The 12,980-nt window shown below is 41.6% G+C and overlaps 1 protein-coding gene and 1 long non-coding RNA gene across 2 annotated transcripts in view; one reads left to right on the top strand and one right to left on the bottom strand.

Moving 5' to 3' along the window:
- Window positions 1-917: 917 nt before the first annotated feature.
- On the bottom strand, window positions 918-5,386 carry rnft1 (ring finger protein, transmembrane 1). Its single transcript, XM_037120488.1, has 9 exons — window positions 5,018-5,386; window positions 3,914-4,371; window positions 3,755-3,831; window positions 3,536-3,636; window positions 2,846-2,999; window positions 2,569-2,727; window positions 2,383-2,448; window positions 2,187-2,288; window positions 918-1,916 (listed from the first exon to the last, which is right to left on the bottom strand). Exons 1-9 carry the CDS (start codon window positions 5,041-5,043, stop codon window positions 1,782-1,784), a joined length of 1,278 nt encoding a protein of 425 aa, XP_036976383.1. The 5' UTR covers window positions 5,044-5,386; the 3' UTR covers window positions 918-1,781.
- A 3,589-nt stretch (window positions 5,387-8,975) lies between these two features.
- Window positions 8,976-12,980, top strand: part of LOC119031373 — a 28,230-nt gene continuing 24,225 nt past the window's right edge. The window contains exon 1 of the long non-coding RNA XR_005078581.1: window positions 8,976-9,279. This is a non-coding gene — a long non-coding RNA (uncharacterized LOC119031373). The remainder of the gene's footprint in view (window positions 9,280-12,980) is intronic.

Consider the following 12,980-nt stretch of genomic DNA (forward strand, 5'->3'; position numbering starts at 1 on the left):
ACTCACTCCTACACCATTGTCTTATTATTCAGACCCCACAATAACGGTACAGAACATTTTAAGACTGATTCTCATTTTGCGACATAAAAACAGGCCACAAACATCTTTCAAATGTAGATCTTTATTCAGATCGGATCAGGATCTCAATGGATAAAAACAACACAGTGAAATGATTTCCGTACATAATAAAATAGATGTTTCTCAAAGTCTTTGGTTTTTACAAAAGAAATCGAGGCTACGTCGCCTCTATAGAAAAATAATTTATGTGTAAATCAATCTCACAAGCTCAGTCGCATCCTTTTTTTTAAAAATCAGCTTTGAAAATATGTCCCCAAAAGCTGAATGCAAAAGGCAAACTCTTTATCGTCACGTGAACTGATTCCGTCTGTCTTCAGTGCCTGTGTGCAGGCTGACAAAGGTCTGGTCATTAACCAACCATGTGATGTTACAGTGTACCAGGCTTCCTCAAAGCCCTTACAGTACGCGAGCTGTCAGCCTGCCAATCTCACATTAAATTTAACCCACTCAAGCTCAAAGAGACTTGAATCTAAAGCATATTCAGTAAGCACCCCTGAGCAGAGGTATGCAGCTGCTTCCCTCTACACATTTATTGTTACAAACCAGAAAAGTTACTTCCACAAATTTAGAAACACTGGATAAGAAAGGGTTCATATTTCTTCAAATGTATCATAGAGAAATCTGTTTAAAATACTTTTATTTATATATATATATATATATATATATATATATATATATATATATATATATATATATATATATATATATATATATATATATATATATATATATATATATATATATATATATATATATATATATATATATGTATTTCTCTGATGTCCCCATATTTACAAGTAGAGGAAACTGTGGAAGTTTGCTGCCCCGTGAGGAAAGTTTATATTAAGATTAAAGGTGAATGAATGCAACACAACACAAGAGGAAACAACTTAAAATAGAAAAATCAAACACTTGGGGCGCATGAAAGAAAATAATCAACATTCTTTTTTGTGACGGTCACAAGTAGGGATGAACTGGTTAATAAGCCAGAAACATTTAACCCTACTATAGGTGCATCGCCTGCGCCCTGGGGGTGCAGCCATTAGCTGATTAATGAAACAGTGTGAACATCATTACTCTTCAGTGTGGTTGGAGAGTCGTACAGGAATCACATACTGAATACAGCCCAGATTCTGGGACGCTGTGTAAAATATAAATTGAGTAAGAATGCAGTCATCTGCAGATCACCTGTGTTCATCAACTACGGCTTTATGAAGTGTTCCTGAAAGAGTCATCTCTTTATTACAATAGTGTATTTCACAAAAAAGGTGAACCTCACACTTCATCCGTGCTCATGAATGACGGAGCCTTTCGAAGGCCCGTTTCAGATCCAATCATGAAACTATCACCTGTTACCAAGGAACCTGTTAACTTGTGGAATGTTCCAGACAGGTGTTTTAGGAGCATTCCACAACTTTCAGTCTTTTGTGTCCCCTGCCCCAATTTGTTTGAAATGTGTTGCTGGCATCCAATTCCGAATAACCATAAATGACCAAAGTTGATAAGGGGAATCATTAAATAAAGTGTCTTTTTGCTGTTTTCAAATTGAGTACATATCAAAAAAGTGAAGTAAATGATCAAATTTTGATTTATTCTTGCATTACACAGCGTCCTGACTTTTTGGAATCGGGGTTGTACAACCTAATACCAGTGTCCCACACACACACACACACACACAGAAGCCACCACCTGCACCTTATCAATCAATAAATCTGCAGGTGCGGAGATGTTGCTCCGTCCCTCCATTTGTAGACCTTCTCTGTGATCACAGTGCGGCAGAGAGGACAGCTCTTCTCCCGGTTGAACCACAGCGCGATGCACTCATCACAGAATATGTGCTGCACATCAAAAAAACAACAGCATGTCATGTCCTGCTCTCAGTACTGGGTCAGGTAAGATGAAAGTCATCTAATGTGAGAAAAATATGGATTACTATTATAGTAACAAGGAGGAGAGAATAGTACTACTACAACTACAACTTACTGATGCCCAAATGGCACAATAAACGCTAGTCCTTAGGCTAAATTAAAAACACTACTAACCTGAATGACATCAAAACCTGACCAATGGTATGACAGGTCCTGTAGTGCATACATGTGTGGTCTTACCTGACAGATAAGAGCCCGAGGCTCCCTGTACTCTCCCTGACAGATGGGGCAGACATCGCCAGCCTCGCTGCACTGACTCCTAGTGGCTGCTGAGCCTGTGTTCTGAGAAACAAACCAACAAAAAAAAAACACCTCAACACAGATGGTTACTCATTTGACCATTTACTATTTAACTAAGAAGATGTTTACCACTGACCTCGCCCTTTAGAAATATCCTCACAGTTTTCAGTAAAGTCGTCCACTGACTGTACAATCCTAAAAGCTAAAAGAGACAGAAAAAAACAAAACAAAAAAAGTAATTTAAAAAAAAAACCCTTCTACTTTGAATTTGTTAGCATTTACATAACAAAGATCTACCGCTGTTGGTTTTGACTGATCGCACCTTCAGTATGAGGTAGAGCAAAGCCAGCAAGACCCCCAGTGTGAGTCCAGGGGTGCCGTCAGACTCCTGGTACATGACCAGGTAGCGAAACCACAGTGAAACAGGAGCCATAGCCTGGTGGGCCTGACCCAGCTCCTCAGTTAGCATCAGCCACCGCCCCTGGAGACGTAAACACACAATCTACTGAACCAACACTGCTGAGACAAAGCTCTGAAGTGATTTTTTTGAAGTGTTTTTTCTCAGCCAACAATCCAAATAAGAAGTCCGCTGCACATACCTGGGTTCTGTACGTCACCAGTGCAGATGGCAGCAGCAGAATAAGGCACTTAATCCCCATGTAGAGGAACTTTATTACAAAGTTGGTGATGCCGACAGCCCACAGAACCTCCCAGAAACCCAGCGGCTCAATGGTCGGGCTGAGGAAGATGAGGCTGAAAGGACGTTTGCATTCAGGTTAAATGGCACATTCATTTTAGCCTTGTCTGCTGCATTCAGGGTTTAACTGACTACTAGACTGTAAATTAATTAAACAAAAACAATCTGTTATTATCTGCCAATTACTTTCTTGATGAATCACTTAGTTGTTTGGTCTATAAAAATAACAGAAAATGTTAAAAGAATATCCAAAGGTATTCAGCTTACTGTCACAGAGTAGTAAAGAGACCACAAATTATTTACATTAGTGGCTGGAATGAAAGAACTTGACCACTTGGACCATTAACAGAGTAGTTGACCATTAATCAGTTTATTGTCGCAGTTTGTACCAGTAAAGAATGTGTTTTGATGATTAAGTCCTGAGTTCTGCTTAATAGATGAGCTGCGGTCAAGTCATCCAGAGTATAGGAAATTACCTTGGCTTGTTTTGGCTGCTTACTCGGCCCACAGGGACCAACTGAGTTTAAACGCCAAGAAACAGGTCATTGCTTACTGGAAACAGCCACACGGTCTTGTTTTCATTCACTCTTACCAATAGTAAAGCGTCTCAGTGAGAAAGGTGTAGTAAAGCAGGAGGGTGGAAGAAATCAGGAACAGTAGCAGCCATACACACTGCAGCTTTGAGTGACGATCCTGGGGACGCACATAGGAAAAAACATTTTTTCCTAACAAGATTTTAAAGATCTAAAACTAAGCAGCAATGATGTACACAAGGAGTCAACAACTGATTTTTTTTCTGTTCTAGACTTGCCTGAAGAAAGACTTGAGTTTGAATGCTTTTATTCACATATAGAAAGGTGGTGAAGAGGCCAACCCCAACTGCTAAACCTGGTGAGAGAAGAGAACAAGTATGAAACGTTGTTTTTAGTGGACACGTGCAATACAGGGGGTCTGTCAAAACTGTACCCACCAAGAGCATGCTGGATGACCAGTTTAGCACACAGTATGATGAGAAAAGGAAGGCTCTTTTGGAGCCAGCGGAAGAGACAACGGAGCTCGGACAAGGAAGTGCTGGGCTCTCCGGAGTCCAGATCAGAATCTGGCGGGTCGAGGTCAGGCTCTGAATTCGAGTGGTGCTGCTGTCGACTGTGTCCGTGTGGCTGAGAATGGGAGTGGCTGTGGGAGTTCACTCTGCACCTTCTGGATGAGGAGGCTCCGCCGGACTCCCCGGCCCCACCAGTCATGGGTACCCGCACCTCATTGCTCTCAGGGCTGGCGGCAGCCGCACCAGGCACCGGCGTCCTGGTGACAAGCTCTGGTTGCAGAGTAAGGGATAAACCGTTTCCTGCATGGGCGCCCCGCTCACTTGAATCAGGCTGCATTACAGTAGGAGACTCCCTCAGTTTCAGTGCTCTTCTGGAATCACTCCTGTGACATGAAGGACAACAGCATCAGCCAAAATGTGCCCACTGTCCAGAATCAGCAGGGATTACAGCTATATTAACATGTAGTATCATATTTAGTTAACAGATGAGGACCGCACAGAGATAGTCTGAGATATATACAAGATATACGGCTTCCAGCAAATAAACGATGTAATTTCAGCTGTCTATAACGACATTACGGTAACCTTGTGACCACAGGAAGGTGGTTCTTTAGATAACCAGTGCATTCAGTAAAGTATTAATTTATAGAATAATTAATCGTTGCCAAGGTGACAAATGACGACGATAGCATTTGGTGGGACAGTTTCAGGTAACTATGTAACAGATCAATATTAAATTAGTTAGCTTAAGTTTTGCTTGCTACCTTGAACTGGCAGCCAGTATTACAAGTGATCAACTCCCTCGACTTCCCCTGAACGTCTCAATCAGGCAATAATTCCATGTCATTGAAAGTTACTTGACGCTAGTTAACCCTTTTTTGTGTGCAACAAACCGAAAAGCAGTGTGAGGCGCATAACAAGAAGCTGGCAGTTTTGCACACAGCGAACTGGGCTGTCGTTAGCATTAGCTGGCAGCTAACAGATGTTTTCCATCAGGCCAGGCTAGCGATGGTAAAAGCTTCAGCTCACCCGTCATGCTGCACCCGGAGTTTCATGGTAAACGCTTGGTCCCCATCTAACGCAATGTCCAGGACGCCAAACTAAACAAAAACAAAAGGTAAAACCAAAAACAAAACTCAGCGTTTATGTTTCAGGCTAAGCCATAAGCTGCTCGTTCAGACATCTTGACGTTGTTTACGACAGCAGACGTAACGAACTTCTTCTGTTGGGGTTTTCCGGCGTATCGAATGTAAAACGCTGCAATGCCGCCACCTAGTGGAGTATCTTCAGATGACACTGAACAGAATACAGCAATTCACGAACATAAATACAATTTAAACAAATGAAACACATCACTAATATGCGTAACGGTTGACTGTAGTAAGTATTGCTACACACATGTTAGCATTCTTCTTCTTCTTCTTCTTCTTCTTCTTCTTCTTCTTCTTCTTCTTCTTCTTCTTCTCATCTTTATAATTAACCACTTGGCTTGTGGGCAGGCCCAATCCATGTTATTTTATAAACATATATATAACATATAAACATCATATTTATCATATTTATCTGCTGCAACCCCATCTTTAGTGAGTTCTTTCTAGCTCCCAGCTTTGTATGGGTCATTCTCCTGCCTACCAGACATGAAAACCTTGTCCTCTGGGTACTTGTAACCTGCCTTTCCCTTAATTCTCACTGACTTTTATAAAAGTCACAAGAAGAACATTTTGTGGTACGTTTCAGAACTTTTACAGTCATGGCTTTTAATTCAGTATGAGAGTGGGCCCTGTTTGTCCCTCTTAACCTGTCATTGTGTTTTTACTGTGTTAGCCATTTCAGTTTTATTGTACAGCACTGTACTTCGGTCAGCTGTTGTTTTTATATGTGCTTTTTAAAATGTTTTGGATTGATTGATTGATTGATTGATTGATTGATTGATTGATTGACGTGGTGTTCTTTATCTAGGGTATCAAGATAAAATAATCACAAAAGGGCAAACATGCATGTGTGTGTGATGTTCTCGCACGTACAGCACCTCAACATGGACAAGGACACAGCACTGACTGCGTCACCATTTCGTTGTGGTGTGAACGTGGTGCCATGTTTGGTGATGTTTGGATTGACTGAAAATACACAGAATCCATCAAGCAGATCAGTGGGGCAAGAACCATATGACAAGAGGAATCTATTCTCAAGACAACACCAATCGGCAAATGAAAATAGTCACTTTGGGTTCAGGAGCAGTTTTTGTTCGAGCTCTGACAGGAAATCTGTTAGAGATGAAATGTTGTTATTTTTGTTTTCTTGGGTGTGGTGGACCGAGGCTGTCAGAGGGGCTTGGCTGAAAAAACCTAAAGGTCACCAGCTTCAAGCAGTTGGGAGCAGTGTTGTGATGCAAACTATTCCAAACATCTAGTTAAGGTGTAAATTATATCTACTGCTCCTCTCAGGGGACTAGTAACTATTTAACCATTTAGAGGCACAGCATGTAGGGCAGCCTAGAGGGCACTTTATCATGCTTTCAGTGAGACCTGTGGAGCTGCTATAAAACGCTTGTGTGTTCTAACATGACAGTGTCAAGTGTTTCTGCAAACAGAGGACTAAAATACATCTAAAGTACCAAACCAGTCAAGAAATTGGAGTGCAGGCAGAAAAGTATATAAAAAGAGCATATTAACAGTAATGAACTACTTGAAAATATGTGCATTATATATAATACTTGTTGTAAATTTAGGGTGTGACATGCAGCAAAGGGCCCAGGCCGGACTCGAACCCCAGGCTGCTGCAGCAAGGGCAAAGCCTGCAAGAAGCCCCTTTCTTTGCGTACTCGTACTTCTTCAGGAGTCAAGTCAAAAAGCAAATTAACCGGCAAACGGGGTGCTAAGGGCCGAACTATGAGGCACCTGTGGGCCATTGTTCTGCCTCTGCTTCCTGCTCTCTGTCTCTGCCTATTCAGTAACTAGCTTGTGTGTCCATTTTCTACCTATTTCCCAACCACTATCCAAGGTTCAAATATGTCTTGGGGTTGCAATCCCCAGGTGGCATTGTTCGGCTTCCCCCCCTGAATTTTTCCCCCTGAGTGCCCCTCAACACGATCAGTAGAATCTCCCCTCTTATGAAGCTCTGTCTGACTTGCTCCAACCACTCCAGCATCCAAGGCCAGCAGGTCGCTCAGCATATCATCAAGGAGTTGAAATTGGGACATGCCTCCATCCTCCAGGGCTTCCAACTTCTTACTTCTGATGTAGTCAACAAGCAGGTCATACAGTTCTGGTCCACTCAGATCATAAACACTGCCAGCAAATGTCATCAATTGAACTTGCACATTTCACTAGCTGACTTGTGCTTAAATCAGAGGGCCTCTTCTGGATCTGGTAGACTAGCGGCCACTCAAGGTGACAGTGGCCATGATGACGTTTCACAGGTGATCGCTGCTCTCTGGATGACGCATTGGATGGCAGCCTTCCCTGAAGCCTTGGACACAGACTGCCAATACACAATATAAAATATTACGCCTAAAGAAATATAGGTACACATGAATTCAAAATAATCTTACTTAGATTCCATGTAGTAACACTCATTCTACACTTGGTTAATATACACATAACCTTTCCACCACATACACAATACTCTCTTACACTTGTACACTTGCTTGTATGTAAAAAAATATTGTTTTCTTATACATCTGACAAAAAAGACTGCGTATGCATGTTTCTCGGTCTGTGTGTTCACAGATTTCTACATCTGAACATGCAGAGTTTTATACATTTGGCCCCTGATCTCAAATGAATTAACTGTGGCAATAAAATGATCAAGTCCTAAATAGTCGAATGGTTAAAATCCTCCCATGTCCTGAAACCGTTTTTAAAACCTGTCCATCGTGAATCCGATATTCTAGAAAGCAAAAATTTGATTGGACATCCAACGTAGGACATCCAGGATTTCCATGACGACAGGAAGCAGATGGACCAGTTGAGAAGGATGGATGACTGGGACCAGCTTGTGGGGGTCAGCTTTCTCACAGTGGGCTGAATAAGCGCTCCCCTCACTGAGACTACAGAAGTACCAGTACCACACAGTGTTGATAAACTGAAAATGTTATTCCATTTTTTATTATATTTATACAAATGACTTTAATTAAGCTACCAACAGAGTAAATGTTTGTGTTTAAGGGCAGGATGACACTGTGTATGGTGTTCCTCTTCAGCCACCAGTCCAGATAATGAGGAGCGCTCTGGCCCAACCAGCACAGAGGACGTTGTTATTGTCATTTGCCTCTTCTTCTGTGCTGCTGGGTTTGGGAGCCTTCTCACACATGTACACACAAGAAGTTGTCACCAGCTCTTTGCACAGATGATCAGAAGTCAGGACAGTGAGGAAAAATGAAAGGTTTTAAGTTTAACTATCTTACATTCTGTACAGTCTGTTACTGTGTTCTGTCTGCGTAGTTATAAATAAGACAGCTCTCTAAGTGTCTGTATATGACCTAACAATATTCTCATCTTTCATGTTCAATTCACAAATATGACAATGTTGACCTTCTTCAATCAAATAAATACTATGCAAATGATGATTTAAGTGTGTTCTGATGTTCTTCCAACTCAGATCACTTTGAACTGTTGGATTTTTAATCATTTGCAAAATTTGCTTAAATAGGTTGTTACTGTTAATATGCTAAATATTTTTAATATTTATATATTTCTCTGCCTGCAATTGTTTGGTTTGGTTTATTTAAAGTTGCAGTCTGTAACATTTTTTTGTTATATTTGCTAGAATTCTCATTGTGATCCGACAGTGGAATGAGATACTGGTCAGCTGTGTAAACATCCACTGTCTGTGGCTCCACCCAGTGGCTGCAATTTGATTTGCAAGAATCCACTGCTCCCGGATCAACACAACCAATCAGAGCCAAAGGGAGTGTCTGAGAAGTGTCAATCAGTCTTGTGCGTTCCCTGTGACAGCCCACCTCCTGCATGCAGCTCCTACCGGGCAGTGCTCCTCCCCTACGCGCCAAGTGCCAGCTCTTACCTGGTCAGACATGTTGAAGCTCAAGCCCCAACTGTAAACAATGGCAGAGAGCAAGACAGCAAAAGAGCCAAAAAATGCCCCACCATTGCCCATTTAAAAGAGAAGACATAAGAAGACTGACGAAGAAAAGCGGTGTAAAAAGAGAAAATTGGACCAAGCAAGAGAGAAAACAAGGACTGATATCCGAGCTTCATTTAAGAGGTGGAGGAGCTGCGGGACTTGTAAGGACTCAAGAGCGAGGAAGAGTTGGCTGCGTATCTGCTGGACAAGTAAGGACCCCTTCGATATATGTTTCATTCAATGTTTTGACCACAAGTCTAAGATGGCAGCGGTTACAGTAATACTCGCAATAGCGCATATGGCCGTATGATATTGAAGTCGAGCTACGTAGCTTGTTGGTAAATCTAGCTTGTTAGCTTGTATGCTAACACCGGTGTTTATTTCCACCTGTCAAGTCGTCCTTAAACACCCGTGGTCCACCTCACAGGTGTTTCCACTTATCTGCCCTAATTAGACCGCGTCTTAGGATTCTGTTCAGGACTACACTGTACTCTTTTGTTAGATTTGTATTTACAGTTCTAAGAGCAAGATGAACTTAAAGACACTAAACTATTATAGTTCCTGTTAAGAGTAAGGAATGTAAGTAAAACAGCGGGCTGTATTTTCAGTTGGTCTTCAACAGATTTCCTTCACCCCAGCTTCAGCACCTCCACACCTTAAATTGGTTCACTTGTACCGCTCTTTTGTTTTTAGACCAATTTCAAAGATCCTATCTGTGTTGCTCTTAAAGCTTTTGATCAACAGACAACCATGAGCCCTTCCTAATAAAAGCTGCAGCTGAAATAATTGCTTAACCTAGAGTGTACATCGTAATTTGCAGACAAATTCAATGCCAGAAATGATGGAATTTTAGATCCTTTAGATCTTAAGAGTTACCACATTATTTCCAACTTCTTTTGTTCCTGCTAAACTGTATGAAACTCAAGTAAACTGCCAACTGAAACAGTTTGGGGCAGATCAGAACAGATACACAGTCAGGATTTACAGCAGATTCACAGCACTGTTACAGCAGCTATGCTGGCATTAAATGATATCGTAAATGTCATGGAAAAAAAATCAACACTGTTGTTTGTTGATGGTTCAAAGGGATTGGAATTAAGTGGTGTTTGAATAGGGGACACAGCTATAAAATGGTTTAGGGATAAAAACAATGTGTTTTTGGGACAGATGGTCATAAATCAGACTTTAGACATTTTCCGTGCTAGTCCCTCAAGGTTCCATTTTAGCTCCTGTTTCATTTACTGCGTGTCTAAAAAACCTTTGGAAGGACTTGCAAACTGCTAAACTGAACCCTTGTCATGGTTTCGTTCAGTAGATCAAGGCTTATAGGTATGAGCCAAACTTCCTTGAGTTCTCCCTAAATGGCTTTACTGAAGTTTAAGACTTTGTTTGATTAGTTGGTGTGATTGCACCTGCGCGATGAACTGGAGCTGGAGGAATAAGAAGCGATGAGGCTATTTGATTCTCTTCCTGCAGTCAGGTAGAGCGAGCCAACAAACTTAGTGTATGAACACGTTGTTAGTCTTCCTCTATTGCCTAGTGCTTCTGGGCCCCTGGCCAGCCATCTGTTTTTTCATCCAACAGGCCCGCCTGCTCCTGCTCACCTGCAGCTTAAGGCAGCTGATATGATCTCCCACAGTTTAATAAATTGGGAGAATCAAAGCAAGGAGGTGGAAACGGCTATTGAACTTCCCTTAATCTCCCCTACGACAGACTGTGCTCAGTGAGTTATTCCGTGCGCTTACAGTCCCTCCAGTTCATGCAGTGGGATTTAACTTGAAGTTACAAAGGCACCTCTAAAAGCTGAGGGGTGTAGAAACAAAATCTCATTATGTCATCAAGATGAAACAGTTTCAGTTAGTCATCATCACTGTCACAGGTCTGAACCATAAGAGTGCTCAGCAGTGTTTCTGGTGCGTTCATAATGCTTTTCTGCTAAGCTTTAATGATGCGACTGTCTCAGTTGGACAGTGGTAGAAGTACTCAAAACCAAAAGCAATCAATTGAAACAGAACGAAAACTACCAAAATGTGAAAGTTCTCCATTACAAGTGAAACGCCTCCTCCTCCTCCACTTTAGCAAAATCCACACAAGTATTATCAATAAAAAGTACTTAAAGTAATAGTTCTGCATGAAAACAGCCACCGTGACTGACGTGTGCAGTATTACATTATTAGATTGCAATGTCAGACTAATGCAGCGATGTGAAGCGTGTGTAGCAAGTTTCATTGCACTGTCCTTTCTGGTCATTATTCTTACTTAAGATACAGTTTGGTCAGGCTCGCTCCCGCGCATTACAACTGAAATCTCAGGGATGGGAAAGAAAAACTTGAAAATTTCTAAATATATCAAATCTTAGTCGGGAAAATAACTGGTAATTCTAGCTTTCAGATAAAGCTAATAATAAATGGATAAACTTAAGTACAGCTCAACTCAAGGTACTTGTAATTTACTTAAGTAGAGTGCTTGGGCTATGGGTTGCTTCAGTGGTTAATCAGTTCCACACCTTTGTTATTATAGCTTATAAATAATACTTTTGAGATCAGCCACATTGGCTAACAAATGAATTTGTTCACTTTGGATCTGTTTTTGTCAAAGCCTTTTTTCCCCTCTGATATCTGCCATAGCATTGCCCACACTCTGTATGAGCATGAAGTCAGCCATTGTGGTGAAAGGAGGTTAATGTACTACGGCTTTGAGAGCTGTTCCCCAGCTCTATCCCACGCCCTGTAATTGTGTTATTGCACTATAGAATTGTCAGTGGAGTTGTACTGCCCCAGTCGAGCCATCGGAGCCGAGTCTGTGGAGGGAGGTTAACTTGACATATAAATTGCTATCTGCCAAGATGAATGGAGCTCACCAGAGAGCAGATGAGGAGAGCGGTGACCTGACATTGCTTCTGACAGACTCCGTATATCCCCCGTCATCCTTCTGCCTCCCTTTCTCTGTACACGGTGCCAGCTGCTGCCTCCTCTGATGTCTTACTGGAGCTGCCAAAGATTCAGTGGTAGCGCTTCCTCTGTGTGTGTGTGTGTGTGTGTGCGCATGTGCACATGCATATCAGAGTTAGTCACTCTTTTCAACCGTCTTTTCACCTTGTTTATTATTCACGCTATGAAATGGCACTTGAGAATGTGTATGAGTGCTGAATTGCTTTGTGGAGCAGTTTTCACAATAGTGAAGTGATCCATAAAGTGTCTCAAGATGATAACACTGTGAAGCTGTTGATGTTATATATTATATCATAAGGCTTCTAATAACACAAGCAAGTTTAGTTATTGAACTGGGTTTATGCCTGCAGCTTGTTGAGCACCTGTTGCTTTTTATGCATCAATGATTCAATGATACGTCGACAGTGGAAATGAGGGATTTAATGTATCTTGTTTATGATTTGTGCTGCAGTTTGTGCATGCACACTCTTACATGCCATCCAGGCTTGTGTTTGTGGTATTTGAGGGGAGGGGAAGAGGAGGATTGGCTGACCTTTTAGATCACATTCATAACAGTTGGAGACCCTCCAGTTTGCTTAGTCAGAATTCATGGAGAGAACTGATTTATTACCGCCAGAATGGACAAAACAGCTCGTAGAGAATGACATGGCATGTGTGAAACTGTGACATTTTGATATGGTGTTTTTTTTTTTTTTTTTTGGTGAAATGACTGATTCAGGTGCCACATATGTTGTTGCACATTTTGTCCAATTGCTTTGTAAAGAGACACATATAACTCCTCCACAGGACTGTCCGCAATATGTCAGTGGGGAAGATTTCCTGTGCCTATTGAATGTGGGAGGCACAGTTCTCTCCTCTGCAGCCTTGATTTATGTCTATATGTCCCCAGAGGAGTCTGCAGTCTGTCTGCTGCCATTGCCAGTGTCTGTGCGTGTGTGTGTGTATGTGTATATGTGTGC

This window comes from Acanthopagrus latus, chromosome 13, assembly GCF_904848185.1.
Source record: "Acanthopagrus latus isolate v.2019 chromosome 13, fAcaLat1.1, whole genome shotgun sequence".
In the NCBI taxonomy this organism is placed as follows: domain Eukaryota; kingdom Metazoa; phylum Chordata; class Actinopteri; order Spariformes; family Sparidae; genus Acanthopagrus; species Acanthopagrus latus.